The sequence below is a fragment of the Cebidichthys violaceus genome, unplaced genomic scaffold (assembly GCF_023349555.1).
Source record: "Cebidichthys violaceus isolate CVI_PGR_0920_01 unplaced genomic scaffold, fCebVio1.0.p SCAF_133, whole genome shotgun sequence".
Classification (NCBI taxonomy): domain Eukaryota; kingdom Metazoa; phylum Chordata; class Actinopteri; order Perciformes; family Stichaeidae; genus Cebidichthys; species Cebidichthys violaceus.
Genome location: NW_027176300.1, coordinates 304,688 through 328,535, shown reverse-complemented (window position 1 = coordinate 328,535; position 23,848 = coordinate 304,688). Strand labels below are relative to the sequence as shown.

General features: G+C 38.6%; 3 protein-coding genes and 1 long non-coding RNA gene across 9 annotated transcripts in view; all 4 read right to left on the bottom strand.

Annotated features, from left to right (window-relative positions):
- Nucleotides 1–3,656: 3,656 nt before the first annotated feature.
- On the bottom strand, nt 3,657–8,702 carry LOC137870700 (uncharacterized). 2 transcript variants are annotated; one of them, XM_068708116.1, is made up of 4 exons: nt 8,527–8,702; nt 6,601–6,656; nt 6,092–6,451; nt 3,657–5,909 (listed from the first exon to the last, which is right to left on the bottom strand). In XM_068708116.1, the coding sequence occupies exons 2-4, from the start codon at nt 6,647–6,649 to the stop codon at nt 5,620–5,622; spliced, it is 699 nt and encodes a 232-aa protein (XP_068564217.1). In that variant the 5' UTR covers nt 6,650–6,656; nt 8,527–8,702; the 3' UTR covers nt 3,657–5,619. The 2 variants fall into 2 exon arrangements, with proteins under 2 accessions (XP_068564217.1, XP_068564218.1); XM_068708117.1 differs by having other exon boundaries at nt 3,657–5,906.
- A 1,763-nt stretch (nt 8,703–10,465) lies between these two features.
- On the bottom strand, nt 10,466–14,127 carry LOC137870699 (uncharacterized). 3 transcript variants are annotated; one of them, XM_068708114.1, is made up of 4 exons: nt 14,035–14,127; nt 12,161–12,216; nt 11,652–12,011; nt 10,466–11,470 (listed from the first exon to the last, which is right to left on the bottom strand). In XM_068708114.1, the coding sequence occupies exons 2-4, from the start codon at nt 12,207–12,209 to the stop codon at nt 11,142–11,144; spliced, it is 738 nt and encodes a 245-aa protein (XP_068564215.1). In that variant the 5' UTR covers nt 12,210–12,216; nt 14,035–14,127; the 3' UTR covers nt 10,466–11,141. The 3 variants fall into 3 exon arrangements, with proteins under 3 accessions (XP_068564215.1, XP_068564216.1, XP_068564214.1); XM_068708115.1 differs by lacking the exon at nt 14,035–14,127 and having other exon boundaries at nt 10,466–11,467; nt 12,161–12,430; XM_068708113.1 differs by lacking the exon at nt 14,035–14,127 and having other exon boundaries at nt 12,161–12,426.
- An 896-nt stretch (nt 14,128–15,023) lies between these two features.
- LOC137870698 (programmed cell death 1 ligand 1-like) overlaps nt 15,024–23,848 on the bottom strand; it is an 11,145-nt gene continuing 2,320 nt past the window's right edge. The window contains exons 1-4 of one of the 3 annotated variants that reach the window (XM_068708110.1): nt 19,188–19,376; nt 17,529–17,584; nt 17,020–17,379; nt 15,024–16,838 (exon numbers count right to left, since the gene is read on the bottom strand). In XM_068708110.1, coding sequence (XP_068564211.1) covers nt 16,660–16,838; nt 17,020–17,379; nt 17,529–17,577 — 588 coding nt within the window. In that variant the 5' untranslated portion in view covers nt 17,578–17,584; nt 19,188–19,376 and the 3' untranslated portion in view covers nt 15,024–16,659. Of the gene's footprint in view, nt 16,839–17,019; nt 17,380–17,528; nt 17,585–19,187; nt 19,377–23,848 lie in introns of those variants that run through there. The other 2 variants (XM_068708109.1, XM_068708112.1) reach the window with 2 other exon arrangements.
- LOC137870683 (uncharacterized) lies at nt 20,298–22,128 on the bottom strand. The gene is made up of 2 exons (XR_011102725.1): nt 22,085–22,128; nt 20,298–21,030 (listed from the first exon to the last, which is right to left on the bottom strand). It is a non-coding gene; the product is annotated as an uncharacterized lncRNA (long non-coding RNA).

The window sequence follows — 23,848 nt, the reverse complement described above, 5'->3', positions numbered from 1 at the left end:
ATCGACATTTAATTGAGATTATTATATGATCTATATATTATTATATTATACTGAATATTATTATATGATATATATATATTATTATATTATACTGAATATTATTATATGATATATATATTATTATATTATACTGAATATTATTATATGATATATATATATATTATTATATTATACTGAATATTATTATATGATATATATATATTATTATATTATACTGAATATTATTATATGATATATATATTATTATATTATACTGAATATTATTATATGATATATATATATATTATTATATTATACTGAATATTATTATATGATATATATATATATTATTATATTATACTGAATATTATTATATGATATATATATATATTATTATATTATACTGAATATTATTATATGATATATATATATATTATTATATTATACTGAATATTATTATATGATATATATATTATTATATTATACTGAATATTATTATATGATATGTATTATACTGAATTCCCTGTGAGGATGACACACATAAGATGTCCTGACGTGTTTATCAAAGTGTTATTTACTGATTTTTTCCCTGTTGGAATAAATGTTAAATATTTAACTGTAAAGTAGTAATGCGTGTTTGATACCTCACTCTGTTTACATTACATCATACTGACATGTTTGCTGGATTGATTGATGGCCCGACCTCGTTCACACATTCACAAATACAACCGAACTTGACGTGAGTTCAGGATTCTGTCACTTGATGGTAGGACAGCAGACACCACAACTTCATCGGTGTTAAAGTCATCGGAGTATAAACTCCACACAGAAGGATAGAACCCGGGTCTCTCTGTCGCCCTCTTGTTGTGAGGTGTCAGTACTTGTCACTACTCCACCGTGCAGCCTGATTCTTCAAGTTGTCAAACTAAAATATAGAAATAAGCAATTGTGTGTTTCCTTTATGTAAAACACGTTGCATTGCCTCATCAGCTAATTGCTCATTTTGTATTTCCGTTCATACCTCAATGCTGCAGGATTTTCAGTACTAGAATGTGTTCCTCCTCTACATTGTACTACTACTAATACTACTACATGATCATTTTAGAGGCTTACTAAGAAAGCACTTCCACATCCATCAGTTGAAAGACAACGTTGTAAATCCCGGTGAAATCTGCTCTTTCACCTTTGAACCACTTTGAACCATCTTTTAAACATCACCGTGTTTTAAAGGTCTTTCAAACGTCCTCATGCTCACAGGTCAACACTTCACTTTCACCTGAGGAACACGAGAGACACGTTCAAGTCACCTCAGAGTCCTCACTGACTGTTCCTCACAACGTGTTGCAGATATCTCAAGAAGTAAAAGAAAACTGTGGTGAATGAATGACGTCATTGAGACACTGTTTACTGTTAGTGCTTTCATAGTTCATCACAAAACAGCTCTTTAATAAAGTGATGTTTCATCATCTTCACAATAAACGTCGTTGTAGAAGAACATCAACAGACAGGTGAAGAGATAGAAGTTTCATTTCCTTGTAGAAAACAAGAAGCTTTCCTTTGGTTCCAGCTTGTTTGTCTCTGTTACTAACATGTAGGTTCTGGATCTAGACTCTCCTCCAGCCCTCCTACAAACAGCTCACCTCCAAAGAGGAGGAGCACACGAGGAAGACTGAGGTCCTCCTCAGTGTAGAGATACACAGAAGAAGAGGAACGTGGAACTTGTTCCTCTGAGGAGAAGTGGTCCGATGGACCCAATGAAGACAGTAAACGCCTCAAAATGATACTTTAGTCTCAACTTTATGTATTCATACAGCACCATTTATACAAATAGACAGCCCAAGAGCTCCACGGGAAAAACAACAACACATAAACAACTATCATACAATATGAGAAGACTAAAAATGACAAGAATTAAACAATAAAATGTAAAAAAATCGATAAAATAAAAATAAATCGGGATTCAAAAAGTAGAGGTTTTTTTTAAATAAACATTTGTTAGAAGGGCCGAGATTGATGTGAATTAAATGTAGTTTATTGGTCATTGAATTATGAAGTGTTATAGATTAAAGTGAATTAATAAAAAAACAAAGAACGAAAAGAAGAAAAAACAATATAAATGTAACTTGGAGACAAAGGGATCAACGTCTCTTTAAGATCAGCCAGCATTCCTGTACATGCAGAGAGCCACACACACACACACACACTCACACACACACACACACACACACACACACACACACACACAGTTTTAGACAAGTAGACAAAGAGAGAAAAGGAGAAAACAAAGACATTCGTGACATTTGACTTTATTGAGCTTAACACACAAAGGAACACATTCTTCAGTTTATCAGAAACATTCAAATAAAAAGAGATCTGTGTGTGTGTTTCCAAATTGTATTTGATAAAATGGTGAACAGAAAGGTCTTCTGCTCTGAGCTGAAGTAAACCTGCAGTTTTCTATGAGTCCGTTATAAAAACTGAAATCTGCAATGTATTGAAACAATGCTGAGAAGCTTGTGTACCTTGTATAACACGTATATATTTAATCTCTGCTTCTTTCTCTACGTTAACCATTGGAACTCAAAGCTCTATGTGATGAACGTGTTCGTCTTATTGAGGAGTCCACAGTTACATTTGGTAGAAAACATAATGAAGAAGCTGTTTTTGGTTTTGATAGACTCTTTATTTGAAATATAGCAATGACCCAACATTCAGTGAGTGATTAAACATAATGCTAGCTTATAAAAAGAGTTGATATCCATTGTGTTCATCTTTTAGTACTCGTGCACTACATGCAAAAATAGAAGAGTGATAAAAAGTGTTATTTTCTCGTGAATGGACACTACATGTCATGATTCAGCCCTTCACACACAGTCATACTCTGATGACAGAGGCTACCATGCAAGGTGAATTAGTTTAGTCCTGATGGGATGGTTCTGAGTCACACTCACTACAAATGAACCGGGTGTTTTTTATCTACCTTGTGCGTCATCAGTCACCATAAAGATCTGCACCTCAAGACGAAACTGTCTTCTGGTCTGAGTTCCACTGTGTCCGTCCTCATCAGATCAAGATGGACCAACAAAAAGACAAATTATTATTCGTACTATCCTAATATGCTACACGGATTCTGGCATTATATATTATATTTGCATTGCATGTGACAAACGCTGCGTATCACTGAATCATACCAACAGTGTGGTCTACACGGTTAACATATAGACTTCCTGACTCTGCTGCTGCTAACCACGCCTCAGCTACTTTCTCTGAGGGATTAATGAAGGCTCACCTCGTCACTCTCTTCTCTGACAGTAGAGGTTTCGGTTTATGATACGTATATAAACTCTGCCAGATGTTCACTAAACATCCAGAACTCAATCAGTGCAACACAAACAAACATGGGGGAAAGGGTCTGGTATGTGTACTGACACGGGTGATTTAGAAAATGGGACACAGGTGAGCAGGTGGAGGTGAAGGTCATGTGAGCAGGATGAGGAGGGTCTGAGGACACCTGGTGGACAGGTGGAGGATGACAACAAGGCTTCATAGAGACGAAGGAGCCTGAAGAGAGGGACAGAAGAGGCCGAAACACTGAGGAGACACTGTGACCAAGTACTGCAAGCTGAAGAACCCCAGCAACAAGGAGGTGTTCAAATAGTCAAAGTCAGTCAAATAAGTGAATTTAAATTCATTTATTTAGTGAGGAAAGAAAAGTACAAATCATTTAGCAGCTGGATCCTTCAAGTTGTTAAACTAAAGCATAGAAATACACAAAACACATGTTAATGTTTGACATTAAATTGATCAGATCAGAAGTCAGATGACACACATAAAATAAAGTAACCTGCTGACATAAAGGACTCTAGTGGTCTTCATCAGTAACATCAGTGTTGACTCAATACAGTGAGAGAATGACGATCAATAACAGTAAATAACACCTTCAACAACAATAACAGGGTATATATTAATATATATATATATATATATATATGCACGCTGGGCAACGATTACAATTTTTAATCGCATGATTTTTTTTGCGATTAATCTCATTATGTGCAAAATTCAAAAGTAGTGTATTGCACACTTTTATTTTAAAAGTACTACTATATGAACAAAAGTGCAATAACATTTGGTTTGAAACGCTTTAAACAAATCAGGTTATTTTTAACAGTAGTATTCCTTTTACACAGCAGCAGTTAAAATACAGTTATAATGATTCTGATCATTGATATTCAGTTCACAACTTTATTTTCATGTGTAATAGATGCAATTTGAAATGTACACCTTGAAAACTGCAAACCTATCTGTCATGTTTTTTAATGTTTGTTAAATTCTCAGTAGTGATAACTAAATGATATGCTTATTATACATATTCCAAACAAAAACACTTTAAAAACTCTACAAAAATAATTTAAATGAATCATTTCTTTTTTGCTTTTTTTGTATTTTGGTCAGACACATATGCAGCGCTGAGTACCGTGTACTATGTGTGGTATTTGTTATAAATGTACGTTGGTACATAGAGGGTGATAAGAAGCTGTACCGGGAGGGACTTAGGACCCAGGGGAATGAAGGTGAAGGAAACAGGAAGTGAAGGAAGAGACACCAGTGAGTGTTCACCGCTCGCTGCCCGGTGTTACGGTTTAACCAATGTGTCTGTTGTCATAGTTACGGCAGCTGTTTCAAATTGACGCATTCGGCTGAAGGTCTCCAGTTAACAGGGTCCCTGGTTAAACCGTAACACCGGTTCTTGTGTTAAAAATGTCCGTTTAATAATAATAAAGAAAACTGCGTTGACGCGCGCTAAAATAATTGTCGCCGTTAATTAACTAATTAATGCGTTAACTTGACCAGCACTAGCGTAACTATATATATATATATATATATATATATATATATATATACACAAAAAAACACAGAAATCTTCCAGCTTCTGTGGATTCCTCAATAATATGAACAAATTCATCACATAAAGCTTTATGTGCAAAAGGTTCATGTACAGAATTAATATACAAGGTATATATAAATATATACTTTTCTATATCATTCATAATATCACTCCTCTATATACTGATCTATATTTGAGCTTCTATTAAACACTGGTGTCAGTTCTACTTCTGAACTGACACTTATTTTCTTTATCTGTTTACTTTACTCTTCATGCAATTATATTTTATAATGATGTCACTATTAATAATTGTTATTCTATTGTTCATATTTTTGTATTATGTTGTTTTTTTTGTCATTTTTCTGATGTAATCTTTGATCAAACTTATGTTTGAGTGTTTCACATCAGATGGTTCAGGTCTGGTTCCTGTTGAACTCTTTAATCCTCTTCCTCTGTGGCTATTTTTGTAACATTTTGTGTTTCCTTTATGTAAAACTCTTTGCCTCCTTGATATCAGCTAATTGCTCACGTTGTCACGTCAACGTGCTCCTTAATGAACCCTGGTTATTAAATATCATTGTTTGATTACAGTAGTGTTGTTGGTTCAGTGTGTTGGTTAGAGAGCCCTGGGGTTGGATACATTACTAGTATTGTGCTGAATCTCATATTGTTAAACCATCATTTTATATTTCTGTTCACACCTTAATGCTGCAGTGAATCCACAGATATATGATCCACACAGATCCAGAGTCTCAGACTGACTGAAGTCCACCATCAGACTCTCTTTGTTCAAACACTTGAATTCTTAACAACTCTGCCTGTATGTGTTTTAGATTGTATGTGTTGTTGTGCCGAGTAGAAATCTTGTTTTCAATGCAACGAACAATTAAATACAAAACCAGTACAGCAGCTGTCAGTCCCAGTCCACAGTAGAGACCGATCCGTCCCCGACTCTCTGGTTGTGATGGACTTCCTGTCGGTGAAGGATCTCTTCCTCCCCTTGATGTGTCTGGTGTCTCAGGTTTGGGTCGATCCCTCTCTGCTGTAAAGAGACCAAAACAAGTCTGAGTCATTCATGAGAAGAAACAACATCTCACTGAAACATCAAACTAAACGTCCTCAACGGATTAAACTGAAACATATTTCACAGATCCTGTAAGAAGGAAGTTTTACGACAATAATCAGGTTCTTCTAGTCCAGGAAACTTCTACTGAATCAACTCACCTGTGACGTTGAGGTGACATTTCCTAGAACCACCACCATCACCTGTTTTCACTTCACACAGGTAGAGACCTGAGTCATTAGTCCTGAGTCTGGACATGTGGAGTCTGAGTCGTCCTTCTCTGAGGACGTCTTTGTCAAACTGGACTCGTCCTGAAAACTGTTCATCCTGAGACTCTGAGACCTCGACACCTTCATGAAGATGAAACAGGATGAAGGATCTGACATCAGTCAACATCTCACAGATGATATAAATGGAGCTGAGGGAACCGTCTGTTCTGGTGGTGAAGGTCCATTCCAGAGTGATGTTGTGGTTCTCCTCTGCCTGATAGGAGCTCTGTGTCACATTCACTACTAATGGTGCTGTTGAGGAGACAGAGAGGGAGAGTGAGGAGCAGACACACTGACAGCTTTAACAGGAGAGCCTTTAAAGGTCATCTGTAGATGTTTCTGTGGAGTGTTTAGTGATGCTTCAGAGCTGTAGTGCTTCAACAATACAAAAGTCAACTCACCACAGTCACAGGAGGTCAGGATGAAGAGCAGCAGGATCCAGCAGATCATCTTCTCCCTGTGAGAGCAGACAGAGGTGAAGAGTCACAAACATCACATCAAGGTGTTGGAGGTACACATCTCCAGTCTGTCTCTACATCACAACACTGCTTTGTGTTTATCATCCTGCTCATCACACAACTGATGACACAAAGACGTGACGCCAATGCAGCGTCAACGTGAACTACCACCACAGCTGAAGCTGGTTTCCCTGAAGACGTTTCATTCATAGTCAAATAAAATAAGTAGAAGCTGCAGGAATATGTTTCAAGACAGCGCCAGATGTTCAACACTACAGGAAACAGTCAACAGGTGTCTCTGAAACACTACAAGCTGTGGAAAGACCTGCTAATGCTGTGACTCTACCAGCAAGTATCAAACAGAGTGGAGCGGATCTGTGATATGATATGATGTGATATGATGTGATGTGATATGATGTGATGTGATGTGATGTGATGTGATGTGATGTGATGTGATGTGATGTGATGTGATGTGATGTGATATGATATGATGTGGTAATAGGTTCGTTCGACATAAACCAGGCATGCGCAGAATCGATCACCGGCGATCGGTATATATATATAAATATATATATACATATATGTATATATATATATATATACATATATGTATATATATACGTATATATATATACGTATATATATATACGTATATATATATATATATACACACACACATATACATACATACACATATATACACACACACACACACACACACACACACATATACATATATATATATATATATATATATATATATATATATACTGTATAGAGTGCAGGTTAGAGTGCAGGATCTAGTGGACGAACTAGGAAAGAGGAGACGATTATGACTAGACTAAGGAATGGCCATACTGGTCTTAACAGTTCCCTCTATGTTATTAGAAAGCATAATAATGGAAAACGTGAATTTTATGAAGAAGAAGAAGAAACTGTGGACCATGTTTCATTGTCCTGTCAGAGGTAATGTATATAATATATATAACATATATTATATAGTATAACTGTACGAGTCAGAGAGGCGCAGTTCATCTCGAACGAGCTTAATAAGTAACTCAGGCGCTATTGCTCAATCTCGCTCTAGTTTATTGCGCATGCTCACTGTTTGTCTCTCCCTTCAGTTCCTCAAACTCTTTAAAACTCCTCTAACTCTCTAAAACTCTTCTGGAACCTATTGCTGCTTGTAACGAAATAATTTCCCCTCGCGTGATCAATAAAGTTACTATCTATCTATCTATCTATCTATCTATCTATCTATCTATCTAACAGTTCTCTCATGTTTCCTCCAACACATCAAGCTTCTTATCGTCATCAATCAATCTCTCTATGAACATCTATGACCAACATGTAGAACAGATACCACACAGTGAACACACACACACTCATGATGTTGTTGAAAAGTCTAATTTACTTGCAGTATTTTATTTCTTGGATTACCATAACTTTTTATATTTAATATGCATTAGACTGTCTTTATGGGCTGTTTCTGTAGTCCAACGTTCTAAACGAGTTTTTAGGACATTTCACATGTGAAATACACGAAGGATCATGGCCTCTACAGAGGCATACGGAAATGCTGCTGCTGTGACTCTACGAGCTGCCATGATCCGTCGCGGCAGCTTGTAGAGACAGAGCAGCAGTCAGCAGTGTCAGCGCAGTGCAGCCGGTATTACACCACGCGGACAAATGCTCGCTGAGCCACACCCACACCCACACCCACACCCACACACACACCCACACACACACACACACACACACACACACACACTCATGATGTTGATATAAAAGGCTTCACTAAATAATACAGCTGTTATTTTTGTTATGTTCTGATTTGTGTTCGTCTGTTCAACCGTTGAATCGTCTTACCTTGTTCGTCTTCAGTCATCAACACTCTGAAGTCTTCTCACCATCTGACCTCCTGAGATTCATCACGTCAGTTTGGCGCGTTAGAGGAACAAACTAAAGAGCAAACAAAACATTACAACCATTTCTAGTGATTTGTTGACTCTTGTAGGAAACTCGCACGTTTCATCAAACGCTCCACACACACGTCACTGTCTATGTGCTCAATATTAACGGTGTTCATTGGCTGCATACAACGGGAGGTCCCTCCCATCTTTGTCTCCCAGCCAATGACATTTGGTCCAGCCCATTCTAACTTTACAGGTACAGCCCTCTCCTTTCTGTTCGACATGCGGTGACAGACGTAAGAGTCAGACCAATAAGCACAGACAGTTAGGGAGTGAGGGATGAGGAAGTAAGGAAACATGAGAACAACAGGACACTTAACTTGGTCATTGAGACATCGACATTTAATTGAGATGGTGAATTAACAGTGAAAACTCATCATAGCTTATATCTATATATGTATGTGTGCGTTTTATATTATACTGAATATTATTATATGATATATATATATATTATATTATACTGAATATTATTATATGATATATATATATATTATATTATACTGAATATTATTATATGATATATATATATATATTATTATATTATACTGAATATTATTATATGATATATATATTATTATATTATACTGAATATTATTATAATATATATATATTATTATATTATACTGAATATTATTATATGATATATATATATTATTATATTATACTGAATATTATTATATGATATATATATATTATTATATTATACTGAATATTATTATATGATATATATATTATTATATTATACTGAATATTATTATATGATATATATTGTACTGAATCCTGTGAGGATGACACACATAAGATGTCCTGACGTGTTTATCAAAGTGTTATTTACTGATTTTTTCCCTGTTGGAATAAATGTTAAATATTTAACTGTAAAGTAGTAATGCGTGTTTGATACCTCACTCTGTTTACATTACATCATACTGGCATGTTTGCTGGATTGATTGATGGCCCGACCTACAACATTTTCCTCCAGCTATTCTCAGCGACAAGCAGCACGCGAGGTCTAAGAGCAGAAAGCACTCTGATGACAGAGCTCTCTCTGTGTTGTGACACTGCTCACAACACTTCAGGATTCTGTCACTTGAACGTTATGACAGTCTCAACTTGGGTGTGACTCGTGTTTTGTCATCGGAGAGCCAACTCCACACAGAAGGATCGAACAAGGACCGTCTGTCACGCTCTTGTTGTGAGGTGACAGTACAGTACTAGTCACTACACCACCGTGCAGCCCGATTCTTCAACACGAAGCTTTCCTTTGGTTCAGAGAGCAGACATGTATTCATGTCCTATAAATCATGAAGGGCTTCATTAACCAGCGGTAGATTTGTAAAGAACTGAGGACGACTCGACACCATTTTCAACGTTCATGTTTCAATGAGGAAGTAGGAGGGAACCAAACGTCTGCTGCAGGAGGAGCTGCATCGTCCATGTTGTTGCACTTGAAAGTGAAAGTGATGTTAAACAGCATCAGGGAGGTGTTTATATATAACCACCATTTCATCTCTGTTATTCATGAATCATTTGAACATGACTGATGAGTGATCAGCTATTCAGATCTTCCTCATGGTGCTTCACTTCAGTTGCCTCAGATCAGATGTTGATTGTCTCACATGAAGTCACCACACGGTGACACTGAATGTGTTTGAATATGAAACTGTAGTTTAACCTCACTGTGTTTGATCCTGTCTGTTATTCACCGTCTTCATTTGAACTCACTGAGTCCAGAATAACTTTCAAAAGACTCAAACGATATGCTGATTCTTCATTATTTAATACAGTCATGATGTATATTAGTGAGATTCATGAGGACATGAATGGATCAAGAATCATTTAGGTTCACTTCATTTGTATTTATTTTGAACAATGCAGTGAACAGGAAACATAGAAAACAGTCCATAAACTACTTATCATTATTAAAAATGATATCAACATCAACATTTCTGAAAAGCAGAAGGAAATAATCTCCCCATATAGTCTCACACCTTAATTCAAATCATAACCTCCATATTTATCACACAAACACAACATATGCAGCTCAACTCAAACCCCATGCAGCACGGTGTACTTCTACCTCAGAGGGAAACTATTAAAACATTTATGTTTTTGGAGAAATGTTCCTGCTGACGTTGCACATTCACACTTTATACATGAACAGTTTCACATCACGAGAAAGTTTTGAGTTCTGTTACTAAAAGCGTTATTAAGGTTTAATATGTTTTCATGTGAGAAAGTTAGCGTTTAGATTCACAGCATGTGGTCAGTTTCTCCAGATAACTCCTGATTGTAAATGTGCTGTGATGGTGTTCAGAGATGTGAGAGCTGCTACGGGTTCAAAACCAAACAGTCTGCTGGTAAAACAATACAAAGGTTCATTTAATAGGCATTAAATATGAGCTTGACTTTATATACAGTGAGACAATGACAGTAAATAACAGATAACTGTAACAGACAAACGAACAGAAGATGACCAGCTGTGACTGAGCAGCTCATTCAGACATCAGATCATCACAACGAGACCTTCAGACGCTGCTTTGGACCTCCGACATCAGAGACTAGAATCATCTTTGTCTGTATGGAGAGAATCTTTGAATCTAGTTCTCTAGACGAAGAGTGAATCATTGGAGCTTGTTTCATAGGCAGAGAGTGAATCTTTGAATGTTTTCTATACAGACAGTAACAAACACCCAGCAGAGTTACTGCTACTATCAGTCCCAGTCCACAGTAGAGACCGATCCGTCCCCGACTCTCTGCTTGTGATGGACTTCCTGTCGGTGAAGGATCTCTTCCTCCACTTGATTTGTCTGGTGTCTCAGGTTTGGGTCGATCCCTCTCTGCTGTAAAGAGACCAAACAAGTCTGAGTCATTCATGAGAAGAAACAACATCTCACTGAAACATCAAACTAAACGTCCTCAACGGATTAAACTGAAACATATTTCACAGATCCTGTAAGAAGGAAGTGTAACGACAATAATCAGGTTCTTCTAGTCCAGGAAACTTCTACTGAATCAACTCACCTGTGACGTTTAGGTGACATGTCCTCGAACTTTCACCATCACCTGTTTTCACTTCACACAGGTAGAGACCTGAGTCATTAGTCCTGAGTCTGGACATGTGGAGTCTGAGTCGTCCTTCTCTGAGGACGTCTTTGTCAAACTGGACTCGTCCTGCGAACTGTTCATCCTGAGACTCTGAGACCTCGACACCTTTCTGAAGATGAAACAGGATGAAGGCTCTGACATCAGTCAACATCTCACAGAAGATATAAATGGACTTGAGGGAACCGTCTGTTCTGGTGGTGAAGGTCCATTCCAGAGTGATGTTGTGGTTCTCCTCTGCCTGATAGGAGCTCTGTGTCACATTCACTACTAATGGTGCTGTTGAGGAGACAGAGAGGGAGAGTGAGGAGCAGACACACTGACAGCTTTAACAGGAGAGCCTTTAAAGGTCATCTGTAGATGTTTCTGTGGAGCGTTTAGTGATGCTTCAGAGCTGTAGTGCTTCAACAATACAAAAGTCAACTCACCACAGTCACAGGAGGTCAGGATGAAGAGCAGCAGGATCCAGCAGATCATCTTCTCCCTGTGAGAGCAGACAGAGGTGAAGAGTCACAAACATCACATCAAGGTGTTGGAGGTACACATCTCCAGTCTGTCTCTACATCACAACACTGCTTTGTGTTTATCATCCTGCTCATCACACAACTGATGACACAAAGACGTGACGCCAATGCAGCGTCAACGTGAACTACCACCACAGCTGAAGCTGGTTTCCCTGAAGACGTTTCATTCATAGTCAAATAAAATAAGTAGAAGCTGCAGGAATATGTTTCAAGACAGCGCCAGATGTTCAACACTACAGGAAACAGTCAACAGGTGTCTCTGAAACACTACAAGCTGTGGAAAGACCTGCTAATGCTGTGACTTGTAATGGGAAACATATATACTTATATCATGGAATGTTTTAAAAGATGTACAACTGAAAGGTAAGGTGAGGAACACAAATACTGACATAACACAGCAGTCCTATAGAAGTAGTTGATCAGTTTTATTGAACACAGTGTCTTGTTTCTCAAGGCTGGCCACACATTCCCACTTCAGAGAGAGGAAGTGAAGACACAGTGTCTGGCAAGTTTAAGACAGACCATAAAAAACCATCACTGATTCCCAGTAAACACACTTGGCATGTGTTTAGATAAGAACGATAGCCAGGGCACAGATCTAACACATCTACTCCTTGTCTATGATTATCCCAGGGCCTGAACTCATGTGTGCATAACATGGTTTGGTATCTTGTACGATGTTGAACTTTTCACCACAGACACTGACTGAGGCGGCTGTGGTGCATCTTTCCCTTGCAAGCAAAATAAAATAGAAGAGGACAACTTTGAATCATTTGAAGACTTCATTATTTTCTTTGAATTTGTGAACAAAACTCTTCTCCCGATTTATAATTAGAAGTTTTTCCAAAACAGACTTTACCAGCAAGTATCAGAGTGGAGCAGGTCTGTAATATGATATGATATGATGTGATATGATATGTTTCTAAGTGATTCAGGCGTTCAAAGTGCTGGTGCTCGCTGTTTCTTGTTTATTGCACATGCTCACTTTTTGTCTCTCCCGTCTGACCTGTTTCCATCCAGAGTTAGTTTCACATCTGACAACAATTCAACTGGGCAGAACAATTAAACCACAAAGCCTCTGGTACTGCTGGCAACTTCCCAACCTGATAACTGCATGAATGTTTACTTTTGGTTTCTCCCTTCAAACCGTGTTCCTCAAACACATCAAGCTTCTTATTGTCATCAATAGTGAAATACACAACGTTTCATGTCAGTGAGTAGAGACACAGCAGCAGCTGCTGCTGTGTCTCTACTCACTGACATGAAACGTCACGACAGCTTGTAGAGACGGAGCAGCAGTCAGTGTAGAAACAATGGAAGTACATCACCGGACAAATGTTCGCAGAGTTATTGTCATCAATCAATCTCTCTATGAACATCTATGACCAACATGTAGAACAGATACCACACAGTGAACACACACACACTCATGATGTTGATATAAAGTGTAATTTAAATAATACAGCTGTTTGTTAATGGATCAGGTTATATTCTGATGTGTCTTTTTAACTGTTCTTTACTGAACGAACCGACCACGTTATTACCGTAAATATCTTGTCAAATGCATCAATCCTCACTTCATAAATGTGTTCATTAATACACAGAAGTGATCATAACTTTATTTTACCGCAGCATTCACTCCCAACACCAAACTCCTTCATCCACTCTGAGATCAGACTTTTCAACTGTGGAGCTCAAAACCACCAACCCTCACATATGAATCTGTTCAACATGATTCATGTGATAATAACAGCAACATTAACACATTCATTCATTACCTTGTGCGTCTTCAGTGTAAAGAAATAAAGAGACAAAGTTCTCCAGTTTGTGTCTGAATTCTTCTCAGAGACGAGCAGCAACAGGAGTCGATGTTCAGATCTCTGGACTGTGTTTGTGCCGTCTTGTCTTCCTTTTTATATCCTCTCTGTTTTTAACAAACCCATAACCCACAAACCCATTTCCTTTTCCACTTCTTGGTTTTTTTGTGTTTTCCGGCTGCAACAAACAGAGTGCGAGAAGTGTATCAAGAAGAATTAAAGATAGAGATAGATAGATAGTAACTTTATTGATCCCGTGAGGGGAAATTATTTTGTTACAAGCAGCAATAGGTTCCAGAGCAGCAATAGGTTACAGGTATAAAAATCGTAATATTATATATAAAGAAAAAAGAAAAAGAAAAATACAAGAAAAATACACGTCACAATACACAATATATACAATTAATTATTAAAGCAGGAATGGAACAGTTCTTCACCTTCAGTGAGTTCTCATGTCCTTGCGTTTTTATGCAGACATCGATGAAGAGGAGCTTTCTGTTTGGGAGTGGACTCAGTGGTGATGAGTCAACATGTTATCTGTCGTTGTGTTTTAACACGACAAGTAAAATGACCCATTTGAATGTTGAGAGAAGTCCCACAATGAGCAAGATACCAACGTCTCCAGATGTTCACTAAACATCCAGAACTCAATCAGTGCAACACAAACAAACATGGGGGAAAGGGTCTGGTATGTGTACTGACACGGGTGATTTGGAAAATGGGACACAGGTGAGCAGGTGGAGGTGAAGGTCATGTGAGCAGGATGAGGAGGGTCTGAGGACACCTGGTGGACAGGTGGAGGATGACAACAAGGCTTCATAGAGACGAAGGAGCCTGAAAAGAGGGACAGAAGAGGCCGAAACACTGAGGAGACACTGTGACCAAGTACTGCAAGCTGAAGAACCCCAGCAACAAGGAGGTGTTCAAATAGTCAAAGTCAATCAAATAAGTGAATTTAAATTCATTTTATTTAGTGAGGAAATAAAAGTACAAATCATTCAGCAACTGGATCCTTCAAGTTGTTAAACTAAAGTATAGAAATACACAAGAAACATGTTAATGTTTGACATTAAATTGATCAGATCAGAAGTCAGATGACACATGTAAAGTATAAAGTAGAAGTGTTCATCAGTTATATTTAAAGAGCCTGACCTATTTAAATGATCACAGTTGTAACCTGCTGACATAAAGGACTCTAGTGCACTAGTGTCCCCCTTGTTGGACACCATTGCTGACCCCAAATGGGGCGGAGACACTTTTACCCCATTTTACTTGCATCGTCTGGTGAGCATACCAGTAAACCAGAATTCTCACAATGTATGTGGGGACACCTCTTTGGCTGAGTTTAAAAAACAACAATATTAACGCAGCAATAATATGAATCCCATAAACATCCTTTATAATAGTCAGACACTGACAGGGACCATTTCACTGCACAGTGAGTACTTCATGAGTAAACTTGCATACTTTTACCGTAAATAACATATTCACTGCAGGACCTTTACTTGTAACCGAGTAGTTTATCAGTGAGGTATTAGTCGGCATATTTTTTACTTCAGTACGGATCTGAAAACTTCTTCCACCTCTTTGTTTTAGCTTAGAACAATAAAGTGCATTACAATAGTAAGAATGTTGTTTTTGCTTTCCTCAAACATTATAAAGTGATTCAAAACAGCAGGTATAAAGAAAGTAATAGTACATGTACATAATACAAATAATTAGAGGAGTATCTTCACATTCCAGCATTCAGTGTAACAACAACACAACTGATATCACCCGATCAGCAAATCACCGTCCAATCAGATGGCAGCAGAGACAATTAAATGAAGACATTAAAAAGTTAAGTATCTCCGTCTTTCCTTCACATGTTTCAGGTTTGTATGTATCTGAACACAGTGCAGACTTTCTGTGACTCATTGTAATGTTGAATTGTAAATGTCGGGAAGACCAACAGCGCCACCTGGTGGACTAAAACAAGATGAACATGTTGAAGAGTCAGTTTCTGTGTTCTATCGTCATCATCATCATCGTCATCTTCTCACTTTGTGTCACAGGCTTTAAAATACTATTGTTATGAAGCACTGATACATTTGTAATCTGCTGCTCATTCATAAAGCGTCCAGACCTCTCAGATGGTTCAGGTCTGGTTCCTGTTGAACTCTTTAATCCTCTTCCTCTGTGGCTATTTTTGTAACATTTTGTGTTTCCTTTATGTAAAACTCTTTGCCTCCTTGATATCAGCTAATTGCTCACGTTGTCACGTCAACGTGCTCCTTAATGAACCCTGGTTATTAAATATCATTGTTTGATTACAGTAGTGATGTTGGTTCAGTGTGTTGGTTAGAGAGCCCTGGGGTTGGATACATTACTAGTATTGTGCTGAATCTCATATTGTTAAACCATCATTTTATATTTCTGTTCACACCTTAATGCTGCAGTGAATCCACAGATATATGATCCACACAGATCCAGAGTCTCAGACTGACTGAAGTCCACCAGCAGACTCTCTTTGTTCAAACACTTGAATTATTAACTCTGCCTGTATGTGGTTTGGATGCTGTATGTTTTGTTGTGCCGAGTAGAAATCTAGTTTTTAATGCAACGAACAATTAAATACAAAACCAGTACAGCAGCTGTCAGTCCCAGTCCACAGTAGAGACCGATCCATCCCCGACTCTCTGCTTGTGATGGACTTCCTGTCGGTGAAGGATCTCTTCCTCCACTTGATGTGTCTGGTGTCTCAGGTTTGGGTCGATCCCTCTCTGCTGTAAAGAGACCAAACAAGTCTGAGTCATTCATGAGAAGAAACAACATCTCACTGAAACATCAAACTAAACGTCCTCAACGGATTAAACTGAAACATATTTCACAGATCCTGTAAGAAGGAAGTTTTACGACAATAATCAGGTTCTTCTAGTCCAGGAAACTTCTACTGAATCAACTCACCAGTGACGTTGAGGTGACATTTCTCAGAGTCCCTCCCATCACTTGTGATCACTTTACACAGGTAGAGACCTGAGTCATTAGTCCTGAGTCTGGACATGTGGAGTCTGAGTCGTCCTTCTCTGAGGACGTCTTTGTCAAACTGGACTCGTCCTGAAAACTGTTCATCCTGAGACTCTGAGACCTCGACACCTTCATGAAGATGAAACAGGATGAAGGATCTGACATCAGTCAACATCTCACAGAAGATATAAATGGAGCTGAGGGAACCGTCTGTTCTGGTGGTGAAGGTCCATTCCAGAGTGATGTTGTGGTTCTCCTCTGCCTGATAGGAGCTCTGTGTCACATTCACTACTAATGGTGCTGTTGAGGAGACAGAGAGGGAGAGTGAGGATCAGACACACTGACAGCTTTAACAGGAGAGCCTTTAAAGGTCATCTGTAGATGTTTCTGTGGAGCGTTTAGTGATGCTTCAGAGCTGTAGTGCTTCAACAATACAAAAGTCAACTCACCACAGTCACAGGAGGTCAGGATGAAGAGCAGCAGGATCCAGCAGATCATCTTCTCCCTGTGAGAGCAGACAGAGGTGAAGAGTCACAAACATCACATCAAGGTGTTGGAGGTACACATCTCCAGTCTGTCTCTACATCACAACACTGCTTTGTGTTTATCATCCTGCTCATCACACAACTGATGACACAAAGACGTGACGCCAATGCAGCGTCAACGTGAACTACCACCACAGCTGAAGCTGGTTTCCCTGAAGACGTTTCATTCAGAGTCAAATAAAATAAGTAGAAGCTGCAGTAATATGTTTCAAGACAGCGCCAGATGTTCAACACTACAGGAAACAGTCAACAGGTGTCTCTGAAACACTACAAGCTGTGGAAAGACCTGCTAATGCTGTGACTTTACCAGCAAGTATCAAACAGAGTGGAGCGGATCTGTGATATGATATGATATGATATGATATGATATGATGTGATATGATGTGATATGATATAAAAACAAAAGACTCAGGCGCTCAAAGTGCTGGTGCTCGCCGTTTCTTGTTTATTGCACATGCTCACTTTTTGTTTCTCCCGTCTGACCTGTTTCCATCCAGAGACAGTGATACATCTCTGGATACATACAACAGCAATTCAACTGGGCAGAACAAGTAACCACAAAGCCTCTGACACTGCTGGCAACTTCTCAACCTGATAACTGCATGAATGTTCACTGTTTGTTTCTCCCTTCAAACCGTGTTCCTCAAACACATCAAGCTTCTTGTTATCATCAATCGTGAAATACACGACGTGAAATACACGAAATACACGTGAAATACACGACGGATCATGACAGCAGCAGTTTCTGCAGTTTCCACATTTCGGTGGGACGCTGCTGGGACAAGTGGGACGCTGCTGCAACAACGTGCGGAAATGTGGAAATGCTGCTGCTGTGTCTCTACTCGCTGTCATGATCCGTGGCGGCAGCTTGTAGAGACGGAGGAGCAGCAACACTGGAAGTACACCACCGGACAAATTTAAATAATACAGCTGTTTATTAATGGATCAGGTTCTATTCTGATGTGTCTTCAATGCGTCACATCTTTTTAACTGTTAAAAAGAAGAAAAACTCTTCATCAATCCTAGAATTTAACTTTGAACTCCTAAACTTCTGATTTTTTGCTGACCGTTTTGAAACAAAAACACAATCTTTACTGATTATTAGGCCTTAATAGTCAAAGATTATCAGCTGCAATAATTCATAACTAATACGTTTTTCACTCTTTTTTGTTTGTTTTTCACTTTCTCGTGACATCCAAGCATCTAAAGAATGACCCTGACAAGTGGTTATGCCTAAATGTTCGAATCATTTTTTTAAAAACATGTAATATTTTCACTCTTCCTCTGCTTATATGTAGATGTCATTATGTGCCACAAGCTGTCAGTGGAGTCAGAGGGGTGTGCCCGCCTGGTCCGTGTCCGTTTAGATAGAAAGTTAGATTAGATTAGAAAGTAAGACAGGTAGTCCGGAAGTAAAAAAATGTCAAATTAAAAGTCAAGGCAATAGAATGACCGTATGCAAGTCAGCTGTTAGTCTATGGTGCAAGCGGTGTCTCGTTAATTGAGCCGGATGATAGCTTAGTCTGTATGGCGCGAGTTTAACCACTCGTTGAATGAACTTACCTTCAACGGGTGTGAAGACGAAAAACAGCACGAGCACGAGGAGAGTGAAGCTTGAGATGAGAGGCGAGAGAGAAACAGTGTAACTGAGCTCCAGCGCGTCCATTTAAACGTAACTTATTAACTCGCCTTTCACTGACCGGCAGAAGACTGAACTCGAGAGAAGCGTCGACTGAGGTCTAAACAAGTCCGCCTCTTCATTTGAATCACGGGGGAAAAACCGAGCGACAGGATGTTGAAGGGAACCCAGAGTGAGTTTCATCCGGGGAATATCGGTGACGTGTTTTGAATAGCCCAAAAAGTACGGAAATAAACCTTTGATTGATTATTTGATCAATAATTTGCCCAATTTGTCAAGTCAAAGACATTATTTTGTACATTATATGAAATCCAACAATAATAAAATCTGAAGTTGCACTACTGTACTATCTTTAATTGAAAAAGGGTTCGAAAATTATAATAATACCTAATAATAATAATCTTTGATCTGTAATAAAACCATTTCCTTCATGATCATGATGATCCATGTCAAATGTAATGTAACTTGACTGTACAGTTTTTGAGAAAATTAAAGGCAAAGTTAGCTCAAATGGCATTAATATTCATAATTTCCCCATATTTGACAGGTTATAAAAACAAATGCATAAGAGGTTCTATTACACTTTCACTGGATTGTTGTTCATGAGGACCCCTACTATGTCCATGTCTAATTTCATGACATTCTACTGTACTTAGCCTTTAATTTCCTCAAAAATCGTACAGTAAAATCTATAATTGTATTATAATTGGATTTCATATAATAACTTTGTTTTTGACTTGTTATATTAAATTAGACACATTATTGATCAAATATAGGTCTATTTCGGTGCTTTGTGGGGCTATCGAAGCTGCTGGTTCCCAATTGTCTTGTGAGATGAGAAAATATTCTATTGTCAAACTTTCTGTATCCCAATGGCAATAAAAACTGAAGTCATTTTATTTGGACCACCATTATATCTTCTCATCTTGGCCCTTTGACCTCTTCTGTTTAACCATTCATATCAGGATTTAAGTGTGACAATTAAATCAACGAGGTATATGTATAATGTTTAATAAGAATAAACCAAACATCTCTTTATTTTTTCAACTGTCTTTATTTATTGCCTCGTGATCAACACATGCTCACTCTTCACGTTTCATGATGTGTACAATGTTATGGAAAGTTTCTATGTAAATCGGGAGAAGAATTTGTAGTTCAATCAATTGAAATAAACAGTCTTGATGAGAATCAAAGTTGTCTTGTCGTTTATTTGCTTGCAAGCGGAAGATTGTACAACAGAGCACGTATCACAGCAGTCTGTTGAAAAAGCCTTCAACAAAACAATATTCAACATCCTTTATACAGTTGTTATCTCTTTAAGGGAGTCACACCCCCTAGGGCATTATATATTATATTTGCATTGCATGTGACAAACGCTGCGTATCACTGAATCATACCAACAGTGTGGTCTACACGGTTAACATATAGACTTCCTGACTCTGCTGCTGCTAACCACGCCTCAGCTACTTTCTCTGAGGGATTAATGAAGGCTCACCTCGTCACTCTCTTCTCTGACAGTAGAGGTTTCGGTTTATGATACGTATATAAACTCTGCCAGATGTTCACTAAACATCCAGAACTCAATCAGTGCAACACAAACAAACATGGGGGAAAGGGTCTGGTATGTGTACTGACACGGGTGATTTAGAAAATGGGACACAGGTGAGCAGGTGGAGGTGAAGGTCATGTGAGCAGGATGAGGAGGGTCTGAGGACACCTGGTGGACAGGTGGAGGATGACAACAAGGCTTCATAGAGACGAAGGAGCCTGAAGAGAGGGACAGAAGAGGCCGAAACACTGAGGAGACACTGTGACCAAGTACTGCAAGCTGAAGAACCCCAGCAACAAGGAGGTGTTCAAATAGTCAAAGTCAGTCAAATAAGTGAATATATATATATATATATATATATATATATATACACTGTATATGGTATGATATGATATGATGTGTAAACAAGTGACTGTGGTCAAATTGGTTGTGCTTGCGGTTTATTGTACATGCTCACTTTTTGTCTCTCCTGTCTGACTGGTTTCCATCTAGTTAGTTAGTTTCACATCTGACAGGAATTCAACTGAGCAGAACGATTAACCACAAGGGATGTGACACTGACACCACAAGCAACTTCCCCAACCTGATAACTGCATGAATGCTCACTGTTTGTTTCTCCCTTCAAACCGTGTTCCTCAAACACATCAAGCTTCTTATTGTCATCAATAGTGAAATACACACAACGTTTCATGACAGTGAGTAGAGACACAGCAGCAGCATGTGGAAATGCTGCTGCTGTGTTTCTACTCACTGTCATGAAACGTTGTGGCAGCTTGTAGAGACGGAGCAGCAGTCAGTGTAGAAACACTGGAACTACATCACCGGACAAATGTTCGCTGAGTTATCGTCATGAATCAATCTCTCTATGAACATCTATGACCAACATGTAGAACAGATACCACACAGTGAACACACACACACTCATGATGTTGTTATAAAGTGTAATTTAAATAATACAGCTGTTTGTTAATGGATCAGGTTATATTCTGATGTGTCTTTTTAACTGTTCTTTACTGAACGAACCGACCAGTTATTACCGTAAATATCTTGTCAAATGCATCAATCCTCACTTCATAAATGTGTTCATTAATACACAGAAGTGATCATAACTTTATTTTACCGCAGCATTCACTCCCAACCACCAAACTCCTTCATCCACTCTGAGATCAGACTTTTCAACTGTGGAGCTCAAAACCACCAACCCTCACATATGAATCTGTTCAACATGATTCATGTGATAATAACAGCAACATTAACACATTCATTCATTACCTTGTGCGTCTTCAGTGTAAAGAAATAAAGAGACAAAGTTCTCCAGTTGTGTCTGAATTCTTCTCAGAGACGAGCAGCAACAGGAGTCGATGTTCAGATCTCTGGACTGTGTTTGTGCCGTCTTGTCTTCCTTTTTATATCCTCTCTGTTTTTAACAAACCCATAACCCACAAACCCATTTCCTTTTCCACTTCTGGGTTTTTTGTGTTTTCCGGCTGCAACAAACAGAGTGCGAGAAGTGTATCAAGAAGAATTAAGATAGAGATAGATAGATAGTAACTTTATTGATCCCGTGAGGGGAAATTATTTTGTTACAAGCAGCAATAGGTCCAGAGCAGCAATAGGTACAGGTATAAAAATCGTAATATTATATATAAAGAAAAAAGAAAAAGAAAAATACAAGAAAAAATACACGTCACAATACAAATATATACAATTAATTATTAAAGCAGGAATGGAACAGTTCTTCACCTTCAGTGAGTTCTCATGTCCTTGCGTTTTTATGCAGACATCGATGAAGAGGAGCTTTCTGTTTGGGAGTGGACTCAGTGGTGATGAGTCAACATGTTATCTGTCGTTGTGTTTTAACACGACAAGTAAAATGACCCATTTGAATGTTGAGAGAAGTCCCACAATGAGCAAGATACCAACGTCTCCAGATGTTCACTAAACATCCAGAACTCAATCAGTGCAACACAAACAAACATGGGGGAAAGGGTCTGGTATGTGTACTGACACGGGTGATTTGGAAAATGGGACACAGGTGAGCAGGTGGAGCGTGAAGGTCGTGTGAGCAGGATGAGGAGGGTCTGAGGACACCTGGTGGACAGGTGGAGGATGACAACAAGGCTTCATATATATATTTAAAAAGCCTGACCTATTTAAATGATCACAGCTGTAACCTGCTGACATAAAGGACTCTAGTGGTCTTCATCATTAACAGCAGTGTTGACTCAATACAGTGAGACAATGACAGTAAATAACTGTAACAAACAAACATAGATGGAAAGATGAATTCATGCTCCTCAGCAGTATTTCAATAAAATGAACAGACTGATGGTTTCAGATCTAAGATGTAGACTACAGTAATGAACTGATGAAGAGTCCGATCAGAACAATGAACCAGAGCTCTGATTCCTCTGTCATCTGTCTACAGTGATGAAGAGGAGGATGAAGGACGAGATGGAAACCATCATACAGTGATGAAGAGGAGGATGAAGGACGAGATGAAGATGACCAGCTGTGACTGAGCAGCTCATTCAGACATCAGATCACCACAACGAGACCTTCAGACGCTGCTTTGGACCTCCGACATCAGAGACTAGAATCATCTTTGTCTACATGGAGAAATCCATTGGATCTAGTTCTATAGGAGGAGAGTGATTCATTGAATGTTTTCTATACAGACAGTAATAAACACCCAGCAGAGTTCCTACTACTACTATCACTCCCAGTCCACAGTAGAGACCGATCCATCCCCGACTCTCTGGTTGTGATGGACTTCCTGTCGGTGAAGGATCTCTTCTCCCCTTGATGTGTCTGGTGTCTCAGGTTTGGGTCGATCCCTCTCTGCTGTAAAGAGACCAAACAAGTCTGAGTCATTCATGAGAAGAAACAACATCTCACTGAAACATCAAACTAAACGTCCTCAACGGATTAAACTGAAACATATTTCACAGATCCTGTAAGAGGAAGTTTTAACGACAATAATCAGGTTCTTCTAGTCCAGGAAACTTCTACTGAATCAAACTCACCTGTGACGTT

Bases quoted from the DNA above. Each gene is read 5' to 3' on its own strand.
- LOC137870700 (XM_068708116.1), bottom strand. From the start codon at position 6,649: ATGATCTGCTGGATCCTGCTGCTCTTCATCCTGACCTCCTGTGACTGT. The intron at 6,452-6,600 runs GTGAGTTGACTT...TCTCCTCAACAG, and splicing joins CCTGACCTCCTGTGACTGTG to CACCATTAGTAGTGAATGTG. The intron at 5,910-6,091 runs GTGAGTTGATTC...GTCTCTTTACAG, and splicing joins ATGTCACCTCAACGTCACAG to CAGAGAGGGATCGACCCAAA.
- LOC137870699 (XM_068708114.1), bottom strand. From the start codon at position 12,209: ATGATCTGCTGGATCCTGCTGCTCTTCATCCTGACCTCCTGTGACTGT. The intron at 12,012-12,160 runs GTGAGTTGACTT...TCTCCTCAACAG, and splicing joins CCTGACCTCCTGTGACTGTG to CACCATTAGTAGTGAATGTG. The intron at 11,471-11,651 runs GTGAGTTGATTC...GTCTCTTTACAG, and splicing joins ATGTCACCTAAACGTCACAG to CAGAGAGGGATCGACCCAAA.